The sequence below is a fragment of the Ixodes scapularis genome, unplaced genomic scaffold, assembly GCF_016920785.2.
Source record: "Ixodes scapularis isolate PalLabHiFi unplaced genomic scaffold, ASM1692078v2 PGA_scaffold13__105_contigs__length_92229423, whole genome shotgun sequence".
In the NCBI taxonomy this organism is placed as follows: Eukaryota; Metazoa; Arthropoda; class Arachnida; order Ixodida; family Ixodidae; genus Ixodes; species Ixodes scapularis.
The window spans coordinates 59674742-59691966 of NW_024609839.1; the positions used below are offsets into that span (position 1 = coordinate 59674742).

The 17225-nt window shown below is 48.2% G+C and overlaps 1 protein-coding gene across 1 annotated transcript; it reads right to left on the reverse strand.

Moving 5' to 3' along the window:
• Positions 1–4477: 4477 nt before the first annotated feature.
• On the reverse strand, positions 4478–15838 carry LOC8035825 (histone acetyltransferase p300). Its single transcript, XM_029980879.3, has 6 exons — positions 15530–15838; positions 13831–14063; positions 13033–13237; positions 6832–6950; positions 6151–6432; positions 4478–4758 (listed from the first exon to the last, which is right to left on the reverse strand). The coding sequence occupies exons 1-6, from the start codon at positions 15603–15605 to the stop codon at positions 4519–4521; spliced, it is 1155 nt and encodes a 384-aa protein (XP_029836739.2). The 5' UTR covers positions 15606–15838; the 3' UTR covers positions 4478–4518.
• Positions 15839–17225: the final 1387 nt, after the last annotated feature.

Below are 17225 nucleotides of genomic sequence, written 5' to 3' on the forward strand. Positions count from 1 at the left end.
TACGTCTTTGGGTTTCGTTTCTTGCGAGTGTATTTGCCCGTGCTACACCCCGAATTTTTAAAAGAATATATGTTCAGTAAAGCCTATTACGTGATTACAAACGGAGCCTCGACGGGGCGAAATTGAGTTCCGTGGTTGTTTTGTGCAAGAGATGTACGACAGCAACGCTATGCTGGCTGGCTGCACTTACGTCGGTCACACCGCTTTCTTAAGGCTATCTGTTAGTACAGTGTACAGTTACTCAAGAACTCGTAAATTCAAGAAATTCTATCGAATTTTAGCGTATTTATATATAAAGTTTTTTTATTGCATTTATCGAAAACTTTGCTAGCTAAATTTAAAAAAAAAAAGGGTCTGTTCTTTTTTTTTTTTTTAACTGCATGAACAATACTAACTGCTGTCTAGCTTTTCCTAAAATGATATTTCCTCGATAGCTTAAGCCACCCCAAGGATTACTTGTATCGATCAAACACACATATATATATGCATTCGATATGCATACGTTTAATGGTCTCCATTGCTTTCATATCAGATCAAATTGCAGCCCATTTGCATTCTCGAACACCTTCCAGCACTCACTACACAGGCAAAAAATGCTGAGTCACTGGGCTGTGGACAAACTCCCGCAAAAAAAGTGGTATACTCCGCATGCTCAGAATCGCAGCCTGGTAAACAAATATGTGGTGGCAATCAGTTTGTCGAATGATGGATCATCGACAGATTGTCTCATCAGCACTGCGACATTTCATCATCACCGCAACGTTTCATCGGCAATGTGTAATGTTTCATCGACAGTTCATTTCATTTGTTTGTTTGTTCGTCGACACTTTGCAATGTTTTGTCGAAGGCCTATTTCCGCGCACATTGACTCGGCTGTTGGCATCAAGATGATAGCTTATAGCTTGTCGAACCCTTGGTAGTTCCGACAAAGCCATGATGCCAGCTCGGACCAGAGACCATTTTCCTCGAGCATAGCAGAGCAAAGCGAGGTCGGTTTAAAACCTAGGTTTAGGGCTCACGAAAAATTTGTTTTTGCTCTATCAATCGAAGCTGCCTGGTTGGCTCTGTTATAGCACCGGTATACTTTCAGAAAATGCAATCATGCCAGTAATCAAATCCAATCCACTCGGTAAGAAAGAAATAGCCTGTTAACAAAATATTGCAGGAACAAATACATGTCCACAAAAGCTCAGTGTCGACAAAATGTGTGTCCATGAAACACGTTTCCATGAAACGTGTTTCGGCAAAATACTATAAGGACCCACAAATATGTAGCAGTGTGCAGAAGCAATTACTGGAATGTCTGTAGCTAGCTCTGCACCATCTTCTTTCTGAGACGAGGGTGGACAGAAAAACAAGAGCATGCACAGACCAGCTCTTGTTCTTACTTGTCTAGGCAATTTATTTCCCAACTCTTCGAGTCCACGCCGACGCAGCCCTCACGATGGCGGATTTGAATAACTGCCAAAGCAGCTGCTAGATGACGCGCATTTTTTAAAAGTGTCCATCACTGCCACGCAGAGCGCATGAGCAGATCGATGTTCCACGGTCATTGTGGCACACGGGCAACGGGTAGAATTAGCGAAAATTAATACGTGCGAGGGAGCAGCGCTCGAGGTAAAACGATCACTAAAGCACGTGCTCACGGAACGGTACAATAGCAGCTCACCTTAACTCAAAAAGCATTTCTTCCGACAAATCCAAAACCCTGAAATCGAAAAAAAAAAGCCAAAAACTATGGTTTTACGTGGATGTGGGTTTGCGTGGCCTTTGTCGATGACAATGGTGTCCTCGCACCTGACGTCGACACAAAGAGGAGCAGGCCACATCAATTGTGTTGCAACGTACGCCATCATTCTTTGGAAGACTGATGGCAGAGTTGATGCCTAGGGAGAATCGAAGTCTCCACCCACTTTGCTGGAAAATATCTGCTCTGGGGCGTCCGGGTTGGTTGCAGGTAAAGAAAAGAGGGACAAGCCCTTCCCACGAAGCTTCCTACCAGCCCCTCCAGCATCACTCTGCTAAAGTGGAAAGAGTAAAGTGCTTTCTGGAAGGAGCTTGTCCTGCTTTTTTTTTTACCTGCATCAGACTAAGGGTATACCTCAGCTGTGCAAGCGGTAACTGGCCATTAGTATTCACCTTCCAAAGTACCAAGCACACGAGTAATGTACGATGTCTGAAGTCACCAGGCTCGATCTAGAACGGACCGTAAAAATCGGCGCCCGCACGTGGCAATCTAACCTGGCCCTATTTTTTACAGAAATGGAGCTACGCTTTGTAAATTTGCAAGTAAAAATCGACCAGCAAAATACACCTTTGGCAAAAAGTTTAGATTGCTACGTGCAGGAGCCGATTTTTACGGCCCATTTTGGATCGAGCCTGGTTATTTCTGCCACCCTATATGTATCTGCTATACTGTACCCTTCAAATTTTACCCTCTCTAAGGCACATTGAAAAGGGTCCTCCATCAATTTAGAGCGCAGCTCTTAGGCCCCGGTCTCCGGCTTGAGCAGCGTCGCCGTCGGCGTTGGCGTACCTGCGCATTGTATTATGGGACGTTTCTCATAATGATGCCACATGTGATGTCACATGTGATGTGTTGAGGGAGGAGGCGGAGGGGGAGAGAATTTCTTCCGCTAAATATAGCAGAAAAAATTCCTTGCTAGGTTTAGCGAAAAAATTTTCCCGCTAAATTTGGCCGGACATTTTTTCCGCTGAATTTAGCGGGAAATGTAGCGAAAATTTCCCGCTAAATGGGAGGGGAGAGGAGGAGTGTACCCTACCCTCCTAACCCTCCTCTCCAAGAGCTGCACTCCAATTCGGCATTACAGGGAGTTGTAAACATCTTAAATATTTTTCTTCAATAAAGCAGTAGTAAAACTGGAACATTATTACTGCAGTCATTTTAACTTAGACACCTCAGTTCCCCCAAGATATTCTCCGTAATGCAAGTCGTTCATAATAATGAAACAAATATGCACGTGTTTACTCAGTTCGTAACCCCCAATATGTCACCTTTATAGTGGGCCATCCATATTAACTAGACATAACTGTATGTTATCATTATCTTATACACATGCAGTACCAGCATTGCATGCTTACTACGCTCTCGCTGGAAAGAAAGAGCATGGTGGCAAACACGTATCGCTGCTACATACTCGGGGGCACTGGTACAGTTAACATCGTTACGCTCAGCCTGTTGCTACTTAAGTATTGGGAGGAGAAGCACTGCTTCGATATTCCCGGAGAAATGACATCCCCATGCCACTCGGTACAATTACACACCCTTTTCCCGTCGTCAAGAAAAGGGTCGTCACAAATATTGTGTATGGACCACATTTTAGGGGCGACTGAATACGAAAACGAGAGAGACGTGCAAGACAATGCAGATGACACAGGTTGAATCGTCGTCTGTGTAGTCTTCGTGTCACCTGTATCTTCTAACGTGTCCCTTTTTTTATTTCTATTTTCGGCGGTCATTACTTAAGGTCGCTGCCCTGCATAATGCTCAGTGCAATTCAGGTCACATTGAACGGTGCTTTCTTTGCAGCAACAGCTGTTATTGGCTAACTCCCCCTCCTCCTCCTCTTCCTCCCCCCCCTCCCCCTCCCCTTTTGGAATGATGTAGCTATGGCTGTCGGACATCCGTCGTCGATGTCGCCAATTGCTCGAAAAGGAAAATCTCAGACACCCACCCGCTGTTTTCTCCAGATTCGATCGTGACTGTCAATTGTGAAGTGAGCGTGCTACCACAAATCCATGCCAGCTGCTCCAACTCGCTGCCAAATAAACAGCTCAACGAGCTTTCAGCCCCCTTATCAAGGACACAAAGAAGTGTTTAAAAAAGTAAAAAAGGGCATATTCTGCAAACTGCATCAACACACGGTATCATTCTAAAAAACATACAATAAAGTTCGGGAAATAAAATGGTTTCTATATTTTTTTTTCCCCATCTAGACAATTCAAGAAGTTAAGAAGCGTAAACATTAGCATTTGATATCCGTGGTTATTTTAACCTATAGAAACTTTCCAGCAGCCTGCATGACAAGTGAAATAGACAGGCATAGAACTCTGTAGGGAGGCTAATTCAGCCAAAAGTTAATCTTCATAATGGTGCAGATTTAAAACAATTATTAAGCTCGTAGTTGTATAGTTCTTTTTAATATTAAGCACTCGAAGGCATTCAAATAGCTGTTTGATATGAGAATAATACGAAATGCCCAAAATTATTCTGAAAATTTGTTTTCTGCGATATAGCGTTTTTAAGCTTGTAAAAGTCGTAGTGCCCCGAACTAGGTGGCAGTAAGTAGCTGTATACTAAAATTTTGACACTGGTTGGGAGTAGAGACTTATGACAACACATTCATCCTATTACACGCAATAACTCATAGCTAACATGGTATATATGGTCATCCCATAATAAGTTTTTGGTAAAAATATCGCCTAGAGTATTAAAACAACTGACAATTTCTATCGGTCATGAATTTAACACAGTGCCTTCGACCAAGACAACAGTTTTTATTCTTCGTCCGAAAAGGTATTGCAACGTGTCCGAGGGCGTGCATGCCGCCTGTAGAAGGCCTGCGTCAGCGGTAGACAGACCGGGCAGTCGTAGTGGGTGCAGCTCCTCCAGTGCGAGATGATCCGCCGAGAGGAGGAGCAGTAAGGCACTGGGCACGTCTCGCCCGCCTGGCAGTTGGTCATGTGGTTCAGCACATTCTTCATCGTCCGGCAGTAAGGAAGCGAGCACTGGCGTACCTGCGGCATGTGCAAAACGCAAAGGGAGGAAGCACAAAGTGCCGTCGTGCATCTGCATTGCGCCAACAATCGTGAGAGTGGAGACGGGTCTCGGTAGTGTTCCCACATACCTTCCTCGAGCATTTAAAAGTAAGGTGCTTGCCCAACGCAGTTGAACCCTTTCAGGGCCAGCATAGCTAGAAAACAATGCCTGTGTAACCTTTATTATTTTTTTTTTCTAGGCGGATTTGATATTTACAATTGTAATTAGAGCTGGGCAGAAGCACATCTTTCCCCAAAGAAATAACAAACAAGATGCTGATGTCGTTCTTCACAGTTTTAATAGAAGATGAACAAATTGGGAGCCATTCCACTCTCACTCTATGAAGGTGGATGACCAGCAAAGCTGTTTAGCACACGACACAGATGTGACACAGAATTTTGAACAAAGTTACCAACAAATTTATTGTATTGATCGGTGGTCATCGTGACAAAAAGGTATGCACACACACGTGCCGCCCGCCGCCAACATTCTCGTTGCCGTTCCCGCCGTTGCACTTTGTAGGTGCGTTGCTCTTTGGGAGTCCGGACTATACGCAGCCTCCCCATTAAGACGAGAGAAGAGAAGTGAAATTGAAAATGGAGAACGGCACCTTGTCTTTCTGGTTTTTTACATACATGGGACCATCACCTGGCAGAAAGTAGACACGCACGACGGGACCACCACCCCGGGAGAACGGAAGGAAAGGAAACTAGGGACGCAAGCGCTTGGAACGACGACAAAGAGAGGGCGGTACGAGCATAGAGTTTGTGGTCACGCACACGAAAATTGCTAAATTACCCAAGCTTCAAGAAGAATGCAGGGAATGGTGTTCCAAGTGCCGCACGCGCACGTCTTCCCCGTATAAAAAGATTTGAAGTAAAACAAAGCGGTGATGAGTGTGCGTGCAAGATGCCATTTATTTTAGGCTTTAATTTGCTTTAGAACAGTTACCGCTGCAGATGCGGACATGTGTGGCGCAGAGGTGTGATGCTGTGCGAGCGTAGAGTTTTCGGTCACGCACACAAAAATCCACGAAACCCTAGCCACCCCCCCAAGCAGCTTCGCTGTACAAACATACAGCAGCCCTCGGAGACAGGTGACCCGGTCACAAGCAACGAGCGACCCTGGCCCCGGACTGATGGATGACCCGAATCAAATTGACAGGGGACCCAACCCCAATTGACGGGGGACCCGGCCCAATTCCTGGGGCAAAGCCAAGGCTTGATACAGGAGCATCAAATCAGCCTATGAATTTGTGCTTGCAGCATTCCCAGAATTGGTGAAAAGCACACACCCCTCGAACATGCCAGGCTCATCTTTGTAAATCAAAATGTCAAAAACCAATACAAAAAAAGAAACGGCCCCCTCACCTCTCCATTGGCCGCCAGCAACTCCCGCCGCTGACACTTGTCCGCGTGGAGCAAGAGCACGAGCTGCTGCTGAATCAGCTTTCGCTTCTCTGGGTCGGGCGTCGAAGCTGCCACCGCTGCGCTGAGGGGAGGAGCTACCCCTGCCCCGGGCAACAGGTGGCCTGGCCCTTGCAGCTGGGGCAGGGCGGGAGGTCCGCCCCCAGGGGGCGCCCCTTGAGGCCTTGGGGGCTGGCCCTGCTGCCGCTGACCCAGGGAAAAATCCAGGGGACTCTGCTGACCGTGCTGCGGATGACAGAACCCAAATGGTCAGGCCCGAGCAACCTCTAGGCCAAGAGACAAGAGAATACGCTTAGGACCCGGGCAGACGGCAAAAGCCGGTCTTCCGGAGGCAACGTCGAAATGGGCCCCTGAGGTTCGACTCAAGGGCAGAATGTTTTGGTAAAAATATCAACCATCACATATTCCTCACTCAAAGGTCAGAAACAAAAACAGAGCTTCTCTCACGAACCCCAATGTTGTTTACCACTGGGGCATCAAGAAAAATTCAGAAACCATTGCAGAAAAAAGCTGTAGGACCATGTACTTTAGAAAACAACGTGTGCGCAGCACGGCAAAGTTTCCGGGCAGGCATTTCCAATCTAGAAGCCTAGAAAGAGGAGAGAACAACAGAAAGTCGCTCACATTCTGCAGTTGCTGCACGTTCTGCAAGGGCGGGCCCATGTCGCCGAGCGAGGGGCCTCCACCGGAGACCATCAGCTCATCTGGAAGCTTGTTCTCCATGGCGCAGAGGTTGCTCGAGTCTGGGGGGAGACAGACGATGGTCAGCGGAACCGCTTGAGACGACGGCGACAGCTGTGCTCCGCAGCCACAAAGGGCTATGTGCCACCAAACAAGCTAATTCTTTTTATACATACTTTTAGGTTTGTTAGGCATTGAAGAGGCAATTGACTGGTACACATCAACATAGAACAAAAACTCGAGGGTAAAAAAATGGTCCTAATTAATACACAGTAAGACACAATACCTATGAAATGGTTAGTCGATTATATTACGAACGGCGGTTTGAAATAAATAGACATTGCGAATTGTTGCAACTTGAAAGGGAAGGCGGTTCCAGTCATTAGAGGTGCCGGGGACGAAAGAATAAAGAAATCGCTGCTGCCGCCAAGCTGATCCTCGAAGATATGTGCCTGCATTTCGCGCAGCGGTTATATATAACGACGCATGGCGAACGCAGCCCCTCGGCACTTTTCCACGGGGTGAACATTCCCAAAAGTACTCTTCTCCCTGGTGCAAGCAGATCAGGTCACTTAGCGTGTGCACGAAGGACGGTGGCCGCACAGGATTAGCTGGTCATAAAGATAGATGGTGCGATGTAAAACCTAGCGACGTGGGGCTAGGGCCTACCTGGCCCGCCACCGGGGTGCCGCAAGGCGGCATGTACAGGTGGCCCAAGGTGGGTTAAAATTTTATAATGAGTCATCCACAGACTGTTGCCAGCCATGAAGCAGCATGATCGGGGGGGGGCGCCAGGGTGGATTGATATGTGCCCCAGTGATACACCCTCCGTGCTCCACTGCGTAACGCCGAAACTGGGGAAATGGGACGTCGCTGGTGATTCTCAGTTGCTAAATATTAGTCACGGCATTTGGCAACACTGGAAATCAGCCGCTATGTGAACGTGACGTCAGGATCGTTCTCGATCAACGAGTACGCAGTCCGAGCGGCACCTACCTCTGTTGCGCTAGCCGTGTAAAGATAGGAGGTAAGCTGATTTTGTTTTAATTCTGTATATGTAATAGTTATCCAGCATATGTAGCAAGAGTTAGTGCATATACCCAAAAGCTAGCGACTGGAAAATCCGTGAACTCGTACGGTGCCATACTCGGCGGCCGCCGCCGTGCGTGCGCTATGCCATACTCGTCGCTTGTATACCCAAAAGCTAGCGACTGGAAAACGAGTGAACTCGTTCGGTGCCGTACTCGGTGGCTGTCGCCGTGTGTGCGGTCTTCCATACTCGTCGCTAGGCCTAAATTGTCATCAGGGCTCCGTGGATGGAGCGGCGTTGCTCTACGCCGCACTGCCAGTGACGTACAGTACTGGGGGCCCTCTCGCTTTCGCGCTGCGGGTCAGTCTGAGACACGAAGCTTTGAGGCTCTCCGGCACGGGCCGCGGCACCCGAACACACGTGTGCTGGGGTGTACACGTCTGTTTTTTCGTTATTTTTTTTCTCGAGCACGTAAAAGCCGAAGTCTAAAGTCCACTCGTCGAACAGCGTTCGCCCACACCTTCTCCAATTTCCGGTCCGTTGGAAACTTTTGAAAAAGCACCTCAGTGTTGCGCAGCGGGTTGTTTGAGCATCCCACAGCGCTACAAGTTGCACTCGCCATCTTTCGAGGAACAGCTGGACAGTCTAGGGCGCACAGAGTTGCTCGCTAAAACGAGTCTTGGAGTTTTCACAAGCAAATAAACAAAAGGCTATACCGAAGATACACGGCTACAGATAAAAGCAACGGTCAAAAACGCCAACCACAAGCCAAAGTAGCAGTGGTAGCACCTCAAAGAAGTGCACTCCGCACAACGCCCGGACCGCAGGAAAAAAAGAGAATGATACTGACGTCACGGCCCAATGTTGCTTTAGCGATTGTCAACCCGCTGGCCGCCCGCTAAGGAGCAGCGGCTCGCGGAGGGTCGCATTTTTATTATCGGCATTAGTTGAGAATGCGGCGTCCCACGGACGTAATATTTTGGCTGGGGTCATATTTTGTGTCACTACAGCGATACCAGTAATTTATTTCATTTTGAGTTTTGGCAGGAGTTGCCCTTTAAGCTTGATGAAACACTGGCCATCATCTATTGGCCCAACAACAGAATTTGTCAGTATAATTTGCACGTTGTGAGCAGGGTTAACAACATTCTAGAATTTTCTAGGGTTGTTCAGTAACATGCTCAGTAAAATGTTGGTAAGAAAACAAGCCTTGGCATTCTTGGCAGCAGTAGTATAAATGGCTCGCACTGACATCACATCAGCCGCCATTGCTCTGTACCATGCTCCTATTTCCGTACCTTCTGCAGCATTAGTTTGGCGCCATCGAATTGGTCTTCTCGGCAAGGATGGCCGAGAAGAGAAATTCAATGGTGTTAAACGTATGCTGCAGAATTGGTACAGAAACAGGAGCATGGAACAGAGCATCGGTGCCACATGACGTCATGTGCAAGGCGTGAATACACACTGCAATCCACTCACAACGATAATAAAAAAAACAAAAATTCAATCGTTATAACCGATTACGTCGTATCTGGGCTAGAAACTCTAGAAACTGATTGTTATAAGCAGTACGTTGTTATAGTATGTGGTATCGTTATATAAGTGGATTGCACTGTACCTGCAGCAATGATACAGTGGTTAGCTATCTTGGTTGCCAGACGTTTTTGCGGAGTGATAGAAGCGTTTTTAATGTGAAAGCATTATAACTATCGCATGGGGCGGAGCCGGCAATGTCTGTAACCGCAAAAAGACGCAAAAGAAATGCCCATTCTACCATTGGCTGAGCAAAACAGCTCCTAGATAGCCATTGGCGGCCGCTTTACAAGAGCGCTCGCTCGGTCGCCCCTCTCGTGTCAGGCGTTGCCAAAGGGGGCCCGGGTGGTGGCATGCAGCCCCTTCTGCAACTCTTGGCGGCGAGGAACATATGCAGGCGCCTAAGGCATCTACGGTGGTGGACGCAACCTCAGCAGTAGCGAAACGTGGCCGTCCACGCCAGTACATTGCAGACGAACTAAGGGAGCGGAAGAATGATAACCATGCTTTCGCGTTAACAAATAATAAGAAGTGCTTAGGCATGGAGAAACATCTAAGGAATGAATTATACCAAGGTACCTGTGAATTATAAGGTATACACAAAGTGGTATGAGACCGTTAACTAGCTTTGCGACCTTACTTTTAAATAACGACCGGTTGCATTCAACTGAGCGCTCTTCAAATCTGTTGAAAAGTGCCAGTAGGAATGAATTAAGTTCTTCATTGATTTGATTGAAGTCAGTTTTGCAATAATTATGTAATACTTCAGTTGTTTTAGGAAACGCCTACAAAGGGGATCGTAAGTGAAAACTTTAACAAAGAATGGTCACTTATTTCTGGCACGTACGTCATTTACGGACATTGTTCAGTGCAATAGTCGGTATATTAAATCCAATATGGTGGCAGTTGAAGCCGCATGTCTCTAGTTCGAAACAATCTAAGAAGGGCAAACGACAAACATAAATCGATGAATTCCCGACAAGCAGATGAAAACGGCTCTGGAGAAGGTGGGGACAACAATCAGTCAATTCCTGGGTCATCGAAATGGTAAACAGCACGACGACACGCCGTTTATGAACAAGCTCGCGCGTTTGCCCGTACCAGATGTGGGCATTGTGCGTGCGCAAAAACCAGACTTGTGCGAGGCAAAGTGTCCGCACATGCACCATGCCGACAGCGGTGCCACCGCACTGCGGCAACGTCGAAGCCACGCGCCGGTTAATACAAGGGGACAGATAAAATGGCGAATCACGGAACCGGGCAATTCCTAGTTTTTCAATCAACGGTCGCCCAAACCGGTGACCACATCTGGATCATAGTCGCGAACAAGACAAGAATGGCAAAGAGGCCCCTCAGTTGTCCCGCCGTTCGGTGCAAGCTTCCTACATCTGGTAACACTTCGGCATCTCGCGAGCCTTGAGAGTGTACACGCAACTGAAGCGCGATGTAACGCAACGAGCGTGTTTTAGGGGCGAAAAAGACACCCTACCGTTCGTTCCCAGCCCCAGCAACCACCATAAAATCTCGACAGATGCTGCGCTGCCGAAAGGTGACCCACCCCTATTTTTGGCTTTATTTGCTGTTTTCTTTTAAACACCGAAAGATAGCCCACTCCTAGTAATCCTAGTGTTCAGGTCAATGATGACCTCGGCGTAAATGCGTCTAGTTCGCTACGCCGGGATATAAGCGAACGTTGGTGACTGGGAAGTACAGTCATCTTCCCTTTGTTGCCCCTCGCCATGATGACGCATTTGAGAGAGACACGTGATCTAAAAATAGCACTTTTTTCAACTTTTCTCGACTGCACATCGAAGGTTAGCCCACTCCTTATTTTCACCCAATTTTCGCTCGATTTGAGGTGGGCACTCTCTCGGTAGATTAGGTTATGCAGTTTTCACACAATTTTGTAGCACATGTCATGTCTGCGATGGGGGATATGCCTCCACTTATCACATTCAGCAGCTGTGTGAGCAGAGTTGGTGCATCGTGTAACATGATCCTGCAGCTGCTACAGCCTATTTTTTGCACTGTGGAACATGATGTAAACACTGCTACACCTTGACTCCCCATAGCTGCACTTGAGCTTAATTTGGTGTACACTCAAACAGGCATACACTTACACGAATGCTCAATCTTTTTTTCTTTTTCTTGCCTCAAAAAGATTTGCAATAATTCATCAGGTGCTCTAATCAAGTAGGCTGAATGAATTAATGTAAATGGCCGCAGGGTAGAACCGTAACTGCAGCAAAGTACAGTCACCGCGTCCCAAGGGGCATACACAGATGAGCGTGCTCAGGATGCTTGTTCCTAGGTAATGCAATATTACAACATGCAATCTAGGGAAAAACCGAGTGCTCCCCTAGATTAACATGTTGCATGACCGTCGCACTGCACTACCCCAAAACAGTTTCGAAGACACCACGCTCCAATTTTCCACCTAGCAACTTTCCACTCTTGTGTCCGACGGCCTGTGGCAAGCCGCACATGCCTCCAGCTTCTCTGGCTGCTAACAAAAACTGGCTAAGATAAAATCCTACTCTGTGCAACTCATCAATCTAAACGAACCAATGAGAGACTGTGACAACACGCTCTCTGCAACATCTGACACAGCCTTGCTGGACCGTAAAGCTTGACAACTGCCAAGCTGCGGCTCGACAGTTGCAAGCTACAACAGTCAATGAGAGTGAATGCATGCACAGGAAGCCTTACTCAGAGCTTTGACACATTGGACACAGTTGTGAAACTACCCAGCACAGTGGCTCACAGCCTATTTCTGGTTTGCTTCATTCACTAGTGTGCACTAGCTGATCAAGGCCTCCCAAAACCCACAAGAGGCCCTACAAATGTCTGAAATGTACAGTGAAGTGAAGAGCATCAAAAAGAGTAAGATGCATGCATGAGAACCACCACAGAGTGCCACGACTTGCAATGAAAGCACACATGATCCAGTCCACCTACACATGTAAAAAAAAATAACAGAAAACATAGCGACTGGCAGCACAACACTAGAGATGGTACTAATTCACATCCTAGGGTTTAACACAGGTGCTTTTCAAGGCAATATGTGTCTGAATGTCAGCTGAACTTACCCAACAAGAGGGAGCTCATAAAACATCTCTCAAACTTCAGGCGGGTTCTCGAAGTCATGAAAGTATATCCTGGTGTTGAATCACATTAGCAGCATCAGGAACAGGCCATAAGGGGCAAGAAGGCTCTTCTCAAAGAATCCGGGCAGTTCAGATGGCCACTCCCGTCATGGCCATGAGGCAATAATTACCATTTTGCTGTTCTGAGCTAGAAGTCAATACCTGAAAGCTATTTCCAGCCCCACGACGGGACTTAGCACGCAGATACACAGCTAGTTTTACTTGCATGAGTGCACTGTTTTCTGGCCCCAAGTTGCTTTTATAATTGATACTTCCTACTTTTTTTAAGGTAATTCTAACACAAATTGACCAATCTCTTCAGGAAACATATTTATCGGCAGCGTTTAGGCAGGCTGACGAAACAATGAGGCACAAAAATGACTTCTTTTTCATTGCCTTTGTGCAGGGCACACGCATATCAGAGTGTGAGCTCACCGGCTTGCTGCTGCCGCCTGTCCGAGGCCTGCTTGAGCGGTAGACAGACCGGGTAGTCATTGCGGGTGCAGTTTTCCCAGTGCGAGATGACCTGCCGAGAGGAGGCACAGTGGGGCAGCGGACACGCCTTGCCCGCCTGGCAGTTGGTCATGTGGTTCAGCACATTCTTCATCGTCTGACAGTGAGGAAGGGGGCACTGGTGCACCTGCAGCATATGCAAAACGCAAAGGGAGCACAAATTTCCTTCACACATCTGCACTGCGCCAACAACCACCGCAGTGGCGACGGGTCTCGGCAGTGTCCTCACACATGGCTACCTTCCACAGGCGTACAAAAATAAGGCACTCTCCCTACATAGACACGGTTGAACCCTTTTCTTGCCCAGCCTAGCTATGAAGCAATGCATGTGTAATTTTTTCTTTCTTTTTTAAGGCACACCTGATATGCACGAATGTAATTAGAACTGGGCAAAAACACATCTTCCCCTAAAGATATAACAAACAAGATTGATGCTGACATCTTCACACTTTTAATAGATGGGAAAAAATACAGCAGTCCCAGGTGACAGGTGACTTGGCCACAAGCGAGAAGTGACCCGGCCTCAACTGACGGGTGAGCCAACCCAAACTTACGAGAAACCCGACCCAATTCCAAGGGCACAGCCAAGGCTTGAGCTGCAGCCAAGGCTCGCAGCTTTCCCAGAATTCGTAAAAAGCACACACACCTCGAACATGCCAGACTCATGTTTGTAAACCAAAAAGGTCAAGCATCAATACAAAAAAGAAACAGCCCCCTCACCTCTCCACTGGTTGCCTGCGATTCCTGCCGCTGACACTTGTGTGCATGGAGTAAGAGCACGAGCTGCTGCTGAATCAGCTTATTGCACTTCTCTGGGTCGGTCATCGAGGGTGTCACTGCACCAAGAAGAGGAGCTACCCCTGCCTTGGGCGACGGGTGGCCTGGCCCTTTCTGCTGGGGTGGAGCAGGAGGTCCACCCATAGGTGGCGTCTCTTGAGGCCCTGGGAGCTCGCCTGGGAGTGGGAGCAGAGAGTGGAACCGAAAGAAAAAGCGAGCTGTACTACTTAGGAGAGCCGCGGTGTCGCAAATAGGCAAGTCGCCCGTACCATGAAGGCCTCGGCACCGCGTCTAATGATGGTGCTATGGTATTGTACAGTGTTGACTATGTTTAATGGAGCTTGTGGGAAAGGGTGGCGGGATGATGTTACAGGCGATGAAAGCCCAGTGCTGTTTAGTCAGCTGCTCGTCTGGGTCGGTCTTCTGCCCAGCTGGTCTAACGATTGGCTGAACCCAAAATAGTGTCCGGACAATAGACAGTTTGCAAAAATCCCAAAAGCCCCCGCACCCTGCGCAACGAATAATGGGAGTCCTCGGTACGCCCCTCCCAACGTCTCTCCTCCCACTACCAGATGGCATATGCGAGCAGCCCCAGGTTACCACGGCAACAATGTTTGAGCAGCCGAGACGGAAAAGCGATGAGCCAACGGCTGCCCCTATTTCATCCTTCTCCTTTGTACCGGCTCTGTCGTCTGCTGCACCAACGCTTTGTCGAACGTGCCGAAACCTGCCACGGTTGCGGTGCAAAATAAGGGGATTAGGTGACACTTCAATACGTGAAGGTAAGTTTCGGCGAATAACGTATTCAAATAAGTTCCCCTGTCGCGATGCGTTTACGCTGCCACAGATGCGGTACACTGCCAACAACGTACGACTCAGCGGATGAGCGGGATTACGGATAGCTGCAACGGCTGCTGGGACGCGCGCGAATGCAACGAGAAAGCGTGTGATCTGTACCGAGGGTCCCAAAATTTCCTGCCGTCGTGGTGCTGTACGTTTTGCAGGTCTATTGCCCTCCAGGGCGGGTGTCCAGTGGCTTCACCGTGCGTTGAGGCTAGCGGTGCTAAAGATGGTCAGACATACGTGACGGTGAAATGTGGAGTACAAGCCTGTCCCGAGCATCTCACCGACGGAGTAGCCGTGCTGGGCGTGCGAGACCCTAGAGTTCTCAGCCTCCTCGTGGTTAAAAACAAAACTAAGCATGCCAAGCATAGTAATATAGAAAAGTGCCACGAACAAATTTCGCCTATGCGAACAGAAAGTAATTGACATATTCATTTAGATTTCTTCCACTCGCAGCACTCATTTCGCAACTATGCGCGCACGTTCCCACGAAAACGGGACGTGAGAAGGCTTCACTGTGAAAAAAAATGACTAGACGGCAGTCGCGTCATTTTAGTAGCGCACCAGTCACCTAGCTGTGTTTGTAGATTTGTCTTTGTCCGTCTTGTTCCCCTTCTCCCGGGATTATTATATTACGGCAGAAATGCCCAATCACACTGGCGGTTGAACCACATTCGCGAAGCGGTTGCGAACGCGGTTGCTAGAAAATTCAGTGCAGTTTCACGTGCATTTGATGATGAAACCGAGCGGATCCGCTTCGCGGTTAGGGGACTGTACCGGCAAAACCGGGGCGACTCACCAACGCTATCCGACGAGAGGCCTGTTTCTGAAAATTGCCGCTTCGTCGAGGGCCCGTTGACAAGACGGTGAGTCATGTTGATATGCCACTGTCGCCCAACCGGCCCAACCAAACGTTGTTGTAGCAGTTGTAGTTTGAGCGCGATTCTGGCGTCCCGTCGATGCCGTCGTCTGCTCAGCAGCTCCCGCCCACTGTGCTCCAACGGCTCCAATTCCTCCTCCAGATGCCTGTCTGTTGGCTCGGGGTAGCTCGGGCTCGCCTTTGAGTTGTCGACAAACGCCACGCGATGGCGCCCGCTACCGACACTGCAATCGACTGCAGTGTTGTAGTGGTTGTAGTTTCCACTTTTCAGATAGAGATCATACCAGATCATACTTTCCACGCTTTCCACGGAAGTCGTCGACGTCGCGTGGTGGTGTTCAGAGTCGTACCAGTCGTACGTCGTGCATACCTTCCTGTCCACGTATTTCTTCGAGAAGCACAACCGTGTTTAGGATCCGAGTTACTCCAGCGGGTCGTGTCACGTTATGTTTTCGAATGCCAAGGTACAAAGAGTAAGAACGAGAAAATTTTGGAACAGAGCCAACACAGCGACACAGCCACACCGGCCACACATCCTCGGAACTCAAGTGCCGCCGTCGATTCAGTGCACACAGCTTGGGTTCGCGTTTCGCTGCTTTTCCATTTTCGTTCTCTCACAGCTATACGCTTACACTGGGTTTTTTGGAACCGTACAAAGAAGCACAATCGCTACATCGGCGTGCACTCGCTCGAGCTACCGAAGTGGCACGGGTTCTTTTTCGGGCGGTCGTTCAATTCGGGTTGCTGCGTTTTTGAACCGCCGCAGAGACCTCCGTGGCTCTGTGGCTCTGTCGCTCTGTATCCACGGCGTCCACGGCTGCGAACCGAGCCGCGTACCGGATGTAACCAAATGCGAGGCCAACGAGGTAGTGAGGCGCACACGTCACTTCCAAAGCGCCGCTGATTGGCTCAGCCACCGGGCGACTCGGCGGCGACTGCTCCCAACCTGTCGCTTTCGTGGCAAAGGTTTTCGCGCGACAGATAACTCTGCGCAGCGCAAGTTCGTCTGCTTCTTGCACACGGTTTGCGATATGTCAGAACGGCAAAATCTTACTGGCTGATTGAAAAAAAAAATAGTGGGTAGATAAGGCATGTGGCATTCAGGTATACCCACTATCCTTTCAGACAAAGCCAATCAGAGCTAGGCATCGTTCTGACGTCACCGCAACTCCTACGCAAGAAGCAGACTACTTACTTGCAGTGAATGGTTAATTTTTCTTGTTATGAATATTTGTTTTATATTTCACCGAGTTTATCTTCTACGGATAAACTCGGTGGATTTAATGCATTATCCTGAATGCATTAAATTAACTTGTGTTTTCGTATCTTGAATCCAATCCACTCGGCAAAAAAGAAATAGCTTCTCAATAAAATGCCGCAGGAGCATATGTCCACGAAAGGTGTCAATAAAATGTGTGTCCATGAAACATGTTTTCTACGAAACTTTTTTGACAAAACGATACGGACCCACAAATATATAAATGTGCGCCATCCTCTCCGAGACGGAGGGGAGACAGAAAGACAAAAAGGGCATGCACAGACCAGCTCTTGCCCGTCTCGGCAATTTATTTCATAACTTCCAACTCAAGGGACACCATTGAGACATTTTAGAGCG

Excerpts from the sequence above, each read along its gene's own strand:
- LOC8035825 (XM_029980879.3), bottom strand. The coding sequence starts at position 15,605 with ATGACTCACCGTCTTGTCAACGGGCCCTCGACGAAGCGGCAATTTTCA. Across the intron at positions 14,064-15,529 it reads CCTCTCGTCGGATAGCGTTG|GCGAGCTCCCAGGGCCTCAA; the intron begins GTGAGTCGCCCC and ends TCCCACTCCCAG. Across the intron at positions 13,238-13,830 it reads CGCAGGCAACCAGTGGAGAG|GTGCACCAGTGCCCCCTTCC; the intron begins GTGAGGGGGCTG and ends CATATGCTGCAG.